Source organism: Orycteropus afer, unplaced genomic scaffold (assembly GCF_000298275.1).
Source record: "Orycteropus afer afer isolate SDZICR_OR568_19922 unplaced genomic scaffold, OryAfe1.0 scaffold00782, whole genome shotgun sequence".
In the NCBI taxonomy this organism is placed as follows: Eukaryota; Metazoa; Chordata; class Mammalia; order Tubulidentata; family Orycteropodidae; genus Orycteropus; species Orycteropus afer.
The window spans coordinates 336,598-350,452 of record NW_006922369.1 but is presented as its reverse complement, the minus strand read 5'-3'; the positions used below and the strand labels follow the sequence as shown (position 1 = coordinate 350,452).

The following is a 13,855-nucleotide window of genomic DNA, read 5'->3' as shown; positions in this document are numbered from 1 at the left end:
TTGTCAAGGAATTCACATTGCTTGGTTCTACAATCAATGCTAATGGAAGCAGCAGTCAGGACATTAGACGACGTGTAGCATTGGGGAAGTCAACTGCGAAGGAACTGTTTCAAGTGCTGATGCCTTTATTACTGCATGTGTACCTAATTTTATCAATGTAAATCAAGGGAAAACTGGATTTAATACAAAAAATTTTGCTTAAAACACCATTTGTTTACACTAAAAACCTCCATAGAGAAGGACCAGACACTATGTATTCTGTTGTACATAGAGTCACAATGAGTGTGAACCACTCAACAGCATGTAACAGTGATAACAGAGAAAACCTAGTCAGTTTTTTGCTTGTTTTATTTTGTTTTTAGGTATTTTTCCCTTTAGCCTGCATACAGAATCCCACGAGTAATAATAAGCTCTATAACAACAAGTTTGGTGTAATGGAAAGTTGCTTTGTCTTCTCTTATTCTTATTTGGAACCTCTGTATATACATGGACACATTTTAGAGAAAATATATTATGATAGAGGCAATTTATTTTCTCTTCCATTTCTTTAGGAGTGTTTCTTTTACTTCTTTGTTACGGAGTGTGTAGATGAAGGGGTTTAGAACTGGAGTCACCACAGTGTTCAGTACGTGGACAGCTTTGGTCAGATCCAAGGCATCTTTGATTGAGGTTCGGACATGAAGGAAGATGGTGGATCCATACCAGATGAGCACCACAGTTAGATGAGAGGAACATGTGGAGAAAGCTTTGCTCCGCCCACTGGCTGAGGGGATGCTGAGAATGGTATTAATGATGAAGATGTAGGAGACTAGGGTGATGAGGCAGGAACTTAGAATGACCACAAAAGCAATGACAAAGGACACAAGCTCCACAGCATGGGTGCTGGTACAGGACAGGGCAATCCAGGGGGCAATGTCACAGAAGAAGTGATTGATGGCATGTGGACCACAGAAAGAGAGGCCACTGATAAGGGCCGTGGGCACTGAAATGGCCAGGAAGCCACATACCCAGGAGCCCAGGGCCAGCTGCACTGAAAGCAGGCTGCTCATGATGGTACCATAGTGTAGAGGATAGCAGATGGCAAGATAACGGTCATAAGCCATGGCTGCCAGCAGGAAGTATTCCGTGCAGCCCAAGGAGAAAACAAGGTACATCTGCAAAAGACAGCCTGTGAATGATATGGTCTGGCTTCTCCCCAGGAGGATGGCCAGGGCCTTGGGGACTGCAGCTGTGGTATACCAAATTTCTAGGAAAGAGAGGTTACTCAGAAAGAAGTACATAGGAGTGTGGAGCTGGTGGGAAGTACTCACCAACATCAAGATGGTAAAGTTGCCTCCTACTGTGAGAATGTACATTACCAGAAAAAGCATGAAGAGAGAGAGCTGAAGGGCCTGGGACCCTGGAAAGCCCAACAGGAGAAATTCCTGGGAGACAGTTCTATTGTCTGTGCCCATTGTGGTCCTGAAATAGACCAGGAAACAGAGACCCAAGACTGAAAGCTTTGAAACAAACTACACAATACTAGGAAAATAAATAAATAAATAATTTATCCATGAAAGAGAGTCCAATAAATACAGCCATTCATAGTCTGACATTTGTAAGTGCCTCTTCTGTACCTAGAGGAATACAAGTTTAATATCAGTTAATTTAATGTACAAGTGAGTCATTTTTTTATTATCACCAATTATCAGTTTAGGAAACATATGTTCAAATAATTGTATCAATTTTTCAAAGATTGCAAATTTAAGATCTAAGATTCAAATCTGGCCCTCTCACTCCAGCAATTATTCCAGGCTTTATCATGCATCTGCTTATACCACAGACAATATCTAAACACACAATTTAACTCTTTTTTAATCTTGTCTGTTAAAAAAATCTGCCCCTAAAGCATAGGTTCTAGTAACCTGCATATTTGACAGTAATAACTTCCTAATTGCTCTTATAATTTATATTATTTTTCTGCAGATGTACCCGAATGCCTATCAATAGATGAAAGGATAAATAAAATGTGATGCATTCAAATAATGAGATATTGCTCACTCATAAAGAGAAATGAAGTTCTGATACATGGAGGCACCTTGAAAACATTATACTGATTGAAATATATCACATGAAATGACAGATATTGTATGGTTTCACTTATATGAATTATATAAAATAGACAAATGTGGGGAGATATTGCTTAAGGAGTACTAAGTTTCTACTAAGGACATGAAACATCTGCAAATAGTTCTAACAGTTTCACTAGGTGATCAGTAATTGATGTCACTGAACTGTAAGTAAAAAACATGAAATGACAAATATTCACCACAATATTTTTAATATGTTTTTCAGAAATAAACTATAAGAATTAAAAAAAAATGTTTCAAAATGATTTTCCACTTTTCACTATTTGACTATGAATCTTGATTGTTTCATGTTTAATCTTACTAATGTGACACTCAAAGTTCTCCATTACATAAATACATTGTTCTCACCAGAAATATTAATATATTGAGCAGTGCACTTAAGACAAACTGCTTCCTGCATCTAAGACACATGATGCTTGCTTCACTCTCAGCATTCCCTCACTCCTTCTTTTCTTCCCAACGTATCATACTCTTACACTTAATAAATGTCCTATACTCTATAAATATCAAAATGTGTGTACAAAACAAACAAATATATACATTCCCCTTACCTTATTTATGGAGAAAATTGTCTCCGAGGTTATACAGAACTTAGTTTCTCAAGCACTAATTAGCAAATCAGTCTTTAGGGTTTGTTGTCAAAATGCAGATTTCAATTTAGTTTTCTGGGGTGGGGCTTGGGAGTTTGCATTTCACACAGGCTTCCAGATGATGTCATTTGTGAGAACATCACACTCTAAGCAGCATTGATTTAGTGTTCTTCTGGTGGTATAGCAGAAAAGGCTCTTGACTGCTAAATGGAAAGTCAGCGGTTTGAACCGACCAGCTGCTCTCTGGAACTGTTAGGCAGAAACACAGCGGCCTTACAGAAATGAAGATGGGGTGTATGCTCCCAGAAATCCAATGAGGGTCAACTATGAGTTGGAAATGACTTCATGGCAGTGAGCTTTTTTTTTTTTTTTTTCCTTTATTTACTAAACAAAGAATCCAAAGACCAGAGAAACGACATTAGTTTTTCAAGATGTGCTTGGTTAACAACCCATTCCTGTGAAGTCCATTTTGACTTTTAATGACTCTATAGGACAGAGTAGAATTGAACCATAGGGTTTCCAATATTATAAAATGTTATCAAAGCTGACTGCCACCTCTTTTTTTCTCATGCATTGTCTGGTGAGTTTGAACTGCCCCTTTGGGTAGCAGTGGAAAACTTAACAACTTTGCCACCAGGGTCACCGTAGGTAGTGCAAGAACTTAGATTATTAGTTAATTTTGGAGATAGAGAAAAACATTTCAGTGGTCTTAACTTGGACTGTAAGACATAAGATAATAAAACAGAGTATTCAAAGAAAGGATGTTTCATATCAACTAATGCTAAATCACAGCTTTCACAAATTTCTTGGAGTTATTATTTCCCAAATTCTGTGTCATTCATGGTCAACCACTATATGTATCAACTGTTTTCTAGTGTAGGGACAATATTAATTGCCAATGTCTTTTAGAACTGTATATTTGTTCTTTTGATAATGTATAGTCAAGGAGAACCCATTTAAATAACAACTTATAACAAGTGCTAACTGTGCCAACAAATAGTGAATACTTATGTGTTAGTAACTATTCTAAGCTTTTGTATCTACTCTGTAATGAATTTTGAAAATTCTGCTACTATAATTTTATTACTATCTTACTTGTATTACAGATGTGAAAACTGAAACACAAAGAGACTGAGGAGGTTGTAGAAAGTGGTGCTGTGAGTATTATTCACAGGGGTCAAACTCTAGTGTTACCCTACTATGAAGAAAACAGTTTGCTGTTTTCAGGCATAATTTTTGTATATCTTTGTGATATCTGATTAGAAGGCTAAAATAAATGATAATTTACCTTCAAATAGGAGTCACCCCTCACAGCTATTTCCGAAATCTACTAAAATAAACATTTATTTTAACTTTCAAGAGTCATATATGTAAAAAATTTAGATTTATCATTTTTATTTCAAAACTTAAATTTAAAGATCAATTTGTGTAATGGAAACTAGAGAATAAATAGAATTCTTATTACTGGATCATTAAATGATATTTCTAAATTTATTTTCAATTATACTACTGAATTTGTCAGATATCAAGAACTCATTTTCTTGAAGCGATAATCATGCCATGTGTTTTAAAACCTATATGAATTGTTCTTCATTTGAATTTTTAGTATTAATTATAAGAGTATATTTATGATATTCTATGCTTATGATGGGAACTCTGGTGGTGTAGTGCCTAAGGCATTTGACTGCTAAACAGAAGGCTGGTGGTTCAAACCCACCAGCTACTCCTCGGAAGGAAGGATGGGGAATCTACTTCTGTAGTGATATTGCCTTGGAAACCAAAGGAAGGGTTGCTATGAGTTGGGTCTGACTCAACGCCAGTGAGTACAGTAGTAGTAGTAGTATGCTTATGACTTAACAAACATAAGGAAAATCAGAAAGAATTAGTTTGATTTACTGCTTTTTAAAAAATGACTTTTAATTTTTTTAATTAATTAAAACATGTATCTATTTTATACAGAAGAGATCTAGTTTATAACAATATACTGAACCAGGACAATAAGTAATTTTAATGTCTTATATTTGGAAAGTGTTCCAATTTGGTATATATAAAATATTTTTTTCAAAGGAACATGTAGTATTTTAGCAAAAACAAATGCATGTAGATTGTGTCTAAATTATAGCACATTTGAAGTATTGATTGTTAGGATAAATCTATCACCTAACACAAATCTGTGATTATATATGTGAATATATACAATCAATCACTAGAAAGAACATGTGTCACATAATAAGCCCCGTTCACTTACCCAGTTGCAACTCTTTCTACCATAAATCCAAGTTCCATATTCTCTGTCCTTTGATCTTACCTTTTCTCATTTTACTATTCTGTGATCTATTCTTTTAAAAGTTATTTTTCGGTTCCAACATTCTCTCTCTCTCTTTTTAATCTTATTTCACTACTGTTAACTCCCATTACCCTTCAACTAGCTCACTCTTCCATAGTCTTTGATCCTTGTTCTAAGTGTTTTCTTGTTCCTTTTTGTCTTGTTACTCTAACCTTGTCTAATGCTGTTTCTATTTCAAATCTCTACCAATGCCTTACATTTTGTTTGCCTCACACTTCCTCATAATGAGCTCCCTACTGACATTTTGTTATTAAATAATGGATTATGTATGCATAAATCTTCTGAGAAGGATGAAACACTACATTTTTCTCTTGGGTACTTTGGTTAAGTGCAAGGAGACATGACCTGATTGACAGATTTTGTTAGATTTTTTTTTAATGGAGGGTTCCAAAATCTCATTGATAATTTGACTGAATGAAATAAAATAACCAAAACAGATAGTGAAATTACTTTTGGGTTTTAAAAATGTTATAAAAATATGCATATATAATATTTAGATATAAGGAAATATTTAATATGTGTATATTTAAACATGTTTTAAATACATATATTAATAACTAGATATTAACCTTTCTTTTGTGCTGCTGAGAGCACTTAACAAATATAAACATTTTATGAGTTCAAGAAATTTATGAAAAGCTCTTTAAGACAAATCAAGCAGAATGCAATTAAATAAGGGCCCAAGTAAAAGCATTATTTAACATAAAAAAAAAAATGATGGAACTGAAATTAAAAAATCTGCTCAGTATAAGAAAATTTAAAAAATGTATATGAACTTGTGAGGATGAATTGAAAGACTTACTGATGAAGGTTGAAGACTACAGTCTGAAGTATGGATTACACCTCAATATAAAGAAAACAAAAGTCCTCACAATGGGGCCAATAAGGAGCATCACGATAAATGGAGAAAAGACTCAAGTTTTCAAAGACTTCATATTACTTGGGCCTACAATCAACACCAGTGGAAGTAGCAGTCAGGATTTTAGATGCCTTACTCTTGTTGTTGTTGTTTTATTGGGCAAACCTGCTGCAAAGGACCTCTTTCAAGTGCTGAAGAACAAGGATATTTCCTTGAAGACTAAGGTGCACTTGACACAAGTCATGATATTTTCAATCACCACCTATGCATGTGAGAGCTGGACAATGAAAAAAGAAAGACCAAAGAAGAGTCGATGCTTTTGAGTTGTGGTGTTGGCAAAGAATGCTGAAAGTACCATGCACTGTTAAATGAATTAATGTATCTCTCCTAGAAGAAGTGTAGCTGGAATTCTCCTTGAAAGCAAAAATAGCAAGACTTCATGTTATCTACTTTGGTCATGTTGTAAGAAGGGACCATTCTCTGGAGAATTACATCATGCTTGGTAAAGTGGAGGGACAATGAAAAAGAAGAAGGCCCTCAAGAAGATGAATTGACACAGTGGCTGCAATGATGGGCTCAGGTATAGCAAATATCTTGGGGCTGGCACAGGACCTGGCAGTGTTTTGTTATGCTGTACACAAGGTGGCTATGAGTCAGAGATGACTCCACGGCACATAACAACCACACAGTATGAACTTGAACATCCATCATACTAAAGTAGCATGCAGAGAAAAAGACAACTCTACATATGACAGGAAATAATTTGAACCAAAAACATGCTCCCATTGTAAAGTATCATACAACTTCTTTCTTTGAGTAATTTCTGCCTTACTTCTGTGAGAAACTTTCTTCTTCATAATTTGGACTATCAGAATATTTGTTATTTAAAATTACATGGGTAAGAATAAATATTCCACAATTACTAGGAGGAACTACATCATTTTTTCACAGCCTCACTTTCTAGTGCAGGTGAAGAACTAAAGGTAAAGAGTATCTGAGCAGAAAATTCCACCTATGTGTTTATTTTGTATTTTCTAAGGAAAAAGTTTTTGGTCCATTAACACTTCAGATCTGAATTTGTGTTCTTGAAACATAGACCTGATTTTCTTTCAGACTATAAAAACACTTCTTTAAAATTTTACCTGAAGTCTACCTCTCTATAAAAAATATAATAATTCTATCTTTTACTTTGTTGATTTCTCCGGTTTTCAGTCTCCTCTTCGCAGTGACCTGATAGCCTGACATTGTTGGGTCAGTGGTGTATGCCTGGTGGTGTTAGACTAATTGGTTGAACAGTACAAAAGGAAGAGTGCAAGCACATGCCAAAGATAATATATAGAAATAGTTCTTTAACTCTTAAAAAAATTATATAAAGTTATTTGAAAGCTGATATTTGTGCTGGACAGATGACTTTTATCTTTGAGCTACCATTGATTATCATATATGTGTTGATAGATATTAATTTGAAAACCACTGAGAACTAAACAACTGCACAATATAACTCAAGAAATAAAAAAAAATAAATGAACCTTTGTGTTTTATGTCTAATAGTTTTCCTTTAATCATTAAAATATATGAAAATATTTTACAAAATAAAATGCATAAAAATGTAGATCATTTCATAACAGCCAAAAAATATATAATGGCAATTAGTGATCAGATTAGAGACTGAATGGTTCCAGTGTTATGAAAGTCTTCAAGTGGACAGAAGATTTAAAAAAAAGAGGTAGAGAGCATTTTAAGGAAAATAATACCTTTAGGAAATGAGACAATAGATTATTTCATTTATTCATTCATTCAATTTTTTATTTAGCCTCAATGAATAATTCAGTTTGAAGATCCATAGGAATAAGAGTCTACAAAAAAAAAAATGAAATCTAAAACTAAGGTATTATATAGATATATAACATTAATTTTTAAGGTATCATGCCTATATATTTGATCAAAGCATGGGGAAGTAGGTATGTTATACCTGTTTTCAAGATTTTTGTGTCATGTTTTTGAGATCAATTATTCCTGAAATAGAGTTGAAATTTTAAGAAATGAAAGAAATTAAATTTTTAAATGAAAAATTTTTATTAATATTGAAAAATAAAAAACAAAAAATTATTATTAATGTAATATAAAGTATTTTTTAATAGCTGCTCTGCCAGATGATTTGGCTACATGTTTATATGTCTCTTACCCATTGAGGAAGGACTGACAGTACCTAAAACTTCTGATATAATTGCTAATATTATATTTACCATAATTTATCCTTAATGCTTTGTCAATTCTTGGAGGCTTGTTATATGTGATTTTCAAGAGAACTTGGTTTAGTTTTTAGTAGTTTTCAAGAGGCTGTCATTTGAACAGAACAAGGCAATACTGTATTGTTTAAAATGAGGAAAGATATGTGTCAAGATTGTATCCTTTCACCATACTTATTCAATCTGTATGCTGAGCAAATAATCCAAGAAGCTGGACTATATGAAGAAGAATGTAGCATCAGGATTTGAAGAAGACTCATTTAATAACCTATGATATGCAGATAACACAAATTTGCTTGCTGAAAATAAAGATTACTTGAAGCACTTGCTGCTGGAGATCAATGATGACAGTCTTTGGTGGATTATATCTGAATATAAAGAAAACAATAATCCTCACAGCTGCACCAGTAAGCAACATCATGATAAATGGAGAAAATATTGAAGTTGACAAGGGTTTAATTTTACTTGGATACACAATCAACACCTAAGGAAGTAGCAGTCAAGATATCAGACATATCACACTTGGCAAATCTGCTGCAAAACACCTCTTTAAAGTATTGAAAAGCAAAGATGTGTCTTTGAAGACTAAGGTATGCCTAACCCAAGCCTTGTTATTTCTGATCACCTCATATGTATGTGAAATCTTGACAATGAATAAGGAAAGCTAAAGGGGAGCTCTGGTAGCATAGTGGCTTAGGCACTTGACTGAGTTTAAAACCACCAGCCACTCCTCGGATGGAAGATGGGGCAATCTACTTCCGTAGTGATACTGCCTTGGAAATCCAAGGAGGGGTCGCTATGAGTCAGGTCCGACTCAATGGCACATAACAACAACAACAACGAAGAAGAGTTGATGTCTCTGAAATTATGGTGTTTTGAAAAATATTGAAAATACCATGGACTGCCAGAAGAATGAACAAATCAGTCCTGGAAGAAGTGGAGGCAAATGCTCCTTGGAAATGAGAATGGCCAGACTTTGCCTCACCTACTTTGGTCATGTTGTCAAAGGGACCATTCCCTGGAGAAGGATATAATATATTATGCTTGGTAAAGTGGAGGTTCAGCAAAAAATTGGATGCCCAACAAAGAGATAAAGAGATGGATTAGCACAGTGGCTGCAACAATGGGCTCAAGTATAGCAAGGATTGTGAGGAGGGCGCATGACCAGGCAGTATTTCTCTCTTTTGTAGATAGAATTGCTATGGGTTAATGTCTAGTCAAAGGCACCTAACAACAACAAATTACTTTATATCAATTATGTTTTGAAAAAGGTATTAATCTATAAGCACTTCTAATAAATATAGAACAACATTTAAGTAATAGAAGTCATTCTAATGAGAAAAACCAAAAAAAAAAAAAAAAAAAAAAACCCACTGACTTGAGTAGATTATGATTCATAGTGCTCCCCATTTGGTTTCCAAGACTGTAAATCTTTATGGAAGTGTATTATCTCATCTTCCTCTTATGGAGCAGTTGGTGGGTTGAACAACCAGCCTTCTGAAGAGAAGCCAATGTCTTACCCACTGCACCACCAGAGCTTTTTACTCTAATGAGAAAATAACCATTATTTAAACTAGGTATAGTTTTATTCTGACCTTAAAACAAACTCACCGCCATTGAGTCGATTCTAACTAGTAGTGAACCCCGATGAGATGTAGTAGCTGTTAATTTTGAACTACTGACCTCTTGGTCAGCAGCCAAATGTCTTAACCACTACACCACCAGACCTCCTTAATATACACTCTGTTTAGTTTTCTAAGACTCATGGTAATTCTAATTCTAATTAATAGCTTCCTATACTGGATGAAAATACAATCATGTAATTCTTGTTTATGTTGCTTTATCACTAGATGACAAAAATCCTCCTTTATCAATAAATACACTTAATTATTTCTGACTGTTTATAATTACTTCCCAAAAAATTAAAATTGTACAATTAACTATTCAAAAGATTTTTCTTTTGCAATTTTCCTATTATAACAAGACTACAGCTATTTTTTTGTTGTTGTTAAAATATCACGTCAGTTTAACTGTGAGATAGAACAAATGTTTTTCTTTAAAGTTGCAACAATCTTTTCTTCATTGTTTTTGGGAGCTTGTATTCTATTTTACAATCATATTATGTCATAGAATATAAAAATACATCTTTCTGTAGATGTTTATTAATATTTATATCTATGACCTATATCTTTTTTTCTTGTAGTTATCTTTTTTTTTTTAATTTACCAGCTGTGAACACACTCCTAATTTAATTTTATTCTAAGTTTGAGTTTCTGTTTTAAGAATGATTTTTCTTGGCATTTAGGTGTTTTTAAATGCATGGAATTGAAGATTATCTGTTAATCCTTTAAGAGTTGGCCATTGATGTCAGTTTATTGATGCTTTCCCTGTTATCATTTTATATTATTACCATTGCAGTCTCCCCACCCCTTTTTGTTGGTCCTTCGGTAAGTTAAATGAGTGGGAATTTTATCATCATGGAAATCATGGACAAAAAAAATTAAGGAATCCACATTTCCTCAATAAATATCTGGGGGGAAAAAAAGTGTATTTCTATCGCTCTCTCTCTCTCTTTTTTTTTTTTTTTTTCCCGGAAAACCCAGGGATGGTATTTTGGTTAAGCATAAACACTTTGGGCTTGTACATCAAGGTGTCTGAATTTATTTGACAGCCATTTTGGGGAGTATAGAGAAGTGCCAGCTATAGGACACCAGGAAACTTGATGTCTCCTAGAGTCAAATCACCTATTAACTTTCTTCTTTGAAATTACTTATAACTAGTATGGAACAGGCAGTGTTTTGTTCTGTTGTACATAGCGTTGTTATGAATTGGAGCTGAGTTGATGGCACCTAACAACAACAACAAGGGTCACTCTTTCAGAATTGACCTTCTCCGTCACTAACCCAATTGCTTACACCAGTTATTGTTATTCCACTGTCCTAGTAATTCCTCCAGGAGCCTTGCTTTTCAGTTTTTTGCCTTCCACTCTTGCACCGATGATATTTTCATCCTCCATAACTCAGCGACTTCCTCCTATGGTCTTCCTCTAAAACCTGTAATTAACAACAGTTTCTTTCCTTCAAGAAGACCCAACTTTAAGCAAATTTTCATGTCTACCTGCTAATACTTTTGTGAATTCTCTCCACTTCCTTTGGCTGTAATTTGTCTTCAATCCTGCTATACCTAGGGGTCTTTGGTCATAGCATCAGTCACTTCCTGATCCAGTTTAGATTCCTGGATTAATCACTGCATTCAGTCTCTTGAAGCAACATTTTACTTCTCACCCATTTTTAGAATCATCGTTCACCTGGTAAAATCCAAATTGTGCTTTTGTTTTCACACACATATGAGACTGTGGCTACTATAAAATAACACATTTTCTTAAAGGACAACTTCATCAATAATTCCATGCTCAAACTTTAATCGCTTCCAGTGTATCCTCACTCTAATGTAAGTACCAAGCCTGTGTTATTTTATAAAGAATTACAAGCAAACAGGAGAGAACATCCCCAGGTTTCCCAACACATCTAGTCAACCACCTAAATCCATGTATGGGCTATATAAGCTCCCACTTGACACCAAGTATTTCTCTTGATACATTGCCTATGTACCTGGTACCCTGTTATCTACACAGGGACATCATTCCAGTCATTATGATCACATTATCCTAATAATTCATATTAGAAAAAATAAATAAAATACCTGACATCTTAAAAGATTATAGAATGATTCTACCATGCCAGTTACTTTATTGTAAAACCTGAGGACATCTCACTGCACACAGTGGGAATTAGGCTACAGGTGATAAGGACATTAAAAGTTAAATAGAAAAATTAAATAGAAAGTTTTTTACATGTATTAAGGGGAAAAAAATGATGAAGCTCAAGTTACTTGGCCAAGATTGTGAAGTATCTTGATAAATATTTGGGATACATAGCCAATTATAATACATACACACATAAACACACATGCATGTATGCATTTATAGACTCATATATACAACAAACCAGTTGCCATCAAGTTGGTTATGACTCATAGAAACCCAATGTGTGTCACAGAGGAACTGCAATCCATAGGGTTTCGAATTACTATCAGAGCTCTGCTAATGCAGCATCTAAGACATTTGACTGCTAACCAGAAGGCTGGTGGTTCAAATCCATCAGCTACTCCTCAGAAGAAAAATTGAACAATCTATTTCCATAGTGATAACACTTTGGAATCCCAAGGAGGGGTTGCTATGAGTCAGATGTGACTCTATGGCAGTAAGTTTGGTTGTTTTTTTTTGATTTCTGAGAATATATCCCCAAGGCATTCTTTCTTTTCATTGTGATTTGGGTGAAAGTTTATAGATCACATTCATTCTCCATATAATAATTCATACACATTTTGTTCATGACATGGATTGAAATCTCCATGATGTAACAACTCTCTTCCCGCTTCCTCCTTGTGGTTACCTTATTCTCTGTATCCTTTCTTATGCATTCCTACTCTCTGAGCTCTGTCCCTGTGTAAATACTGCCCTTCTACCTCCCACAATTGATTGTTCTAAGGAGTGTCACTACCTGGCATAAATATTCACCTTATAACCCCCATCTATTTATTTATTTTTTTTCTGGAAGCCATGGAAGTGTGTTCAATTTCAGGCCCAAAGGATGACTGGGGACCAGAGTCTTGAGAGTTTCACAAGTCTCTATCAGACCAGTAAGCCTGGTCGTTTTATGATTTTCCGTTTTGTTCATTTTTCTCCCACTCTATCCTAGATCTCCTATTTTTTTTCTTTATCTGAGTGGATGACAATGGTAGCCAGGCCCCAACTAATTCTTCTGTTGTCAGGGTCATGTAGGCTGAGCTTCCAATGATCCACTAGTCCTTTGAACTAATTGTTTCAATGTGTTTTACATGGTTTTCTTCATTCTTCTTTGCTTTGAATGAAGAGACTAATCACTACCTCTTAGATGGCCACTTGAAAGCATTTATGTCTCCAGTCATTACTCTCCAAAATAGGATGTAAAACAATGTTTTTGTACAGTATGCTGTGACAATTGAGCTTGATGTCCTCTACTTGATGTCCCATGGGCACAGACTCACTCCCTCAGGGTGTTTGGCAGTAGCTAAGAAGTTATCCTAACTGTGCCTCCTTAACTTTATTATATGTATATGGACATTCTTCCAGCACATACAAATAAGCATATTGAAATATCATCAGCTAAACTTATGTATGTTGTTTGTTGTTGTTATGTGCCGTCGAGTCGGCCCCGACTCATAGCGACCCCTACTTGGGTTTCTGAGGCAGTATCACTACGGAAGTAGGATTGCCCAATAGTCATGGATATATTTCATTTTGCCTAGATAAACCTGATGATTGCATGTTCAAACTGCATAAGTTAGTAAAAATCCTCAAAAATTCTTCATTTTTGGCTTTTGTAGTTGATGTGTTAATGTTTATAATAGGAGCATTAACTTATTTTCCTTCCTGGTGTATGGCTATTGTCCTATCACTGACATTGCCTTCAGTAGAGATCTTGAAAGGTTCTTTTTCATGATGAATAAGATGTCATTCCTCATCAATTTGTCATACACACAATATATACAATAATTCCTACACATTTTTTACATGACATGGATTGCAATTCTCATGATGTAACAACTCTCTTCCCACTTCCTCCCTGTGGTTACCTTTT

At 34.8% G+C, this 13,855-nt stretch overlaps 1 protein-coding gene across 1 annotated transcript; it reads right to left on the bottom strand.

Annotated features, from left to right (window-relative positions):
* Window positions 1-527: 527 nt before the first annotated feature.
* LOC103211725 (olfactory receptor 6F1) lies at window positions 528-1,454 on the bottom strand. The gene has a single exon (XM_007957705.1). The coding sequence runs from the start codon at window positions 1,452-1,454 to the stop codon at window positions 528-530; it is 927 nt and encodes a 308-aa protein (XP_007955896.1).
* Window positions 1,455-13,855: the final 12,401 nt, after the last annotated feature.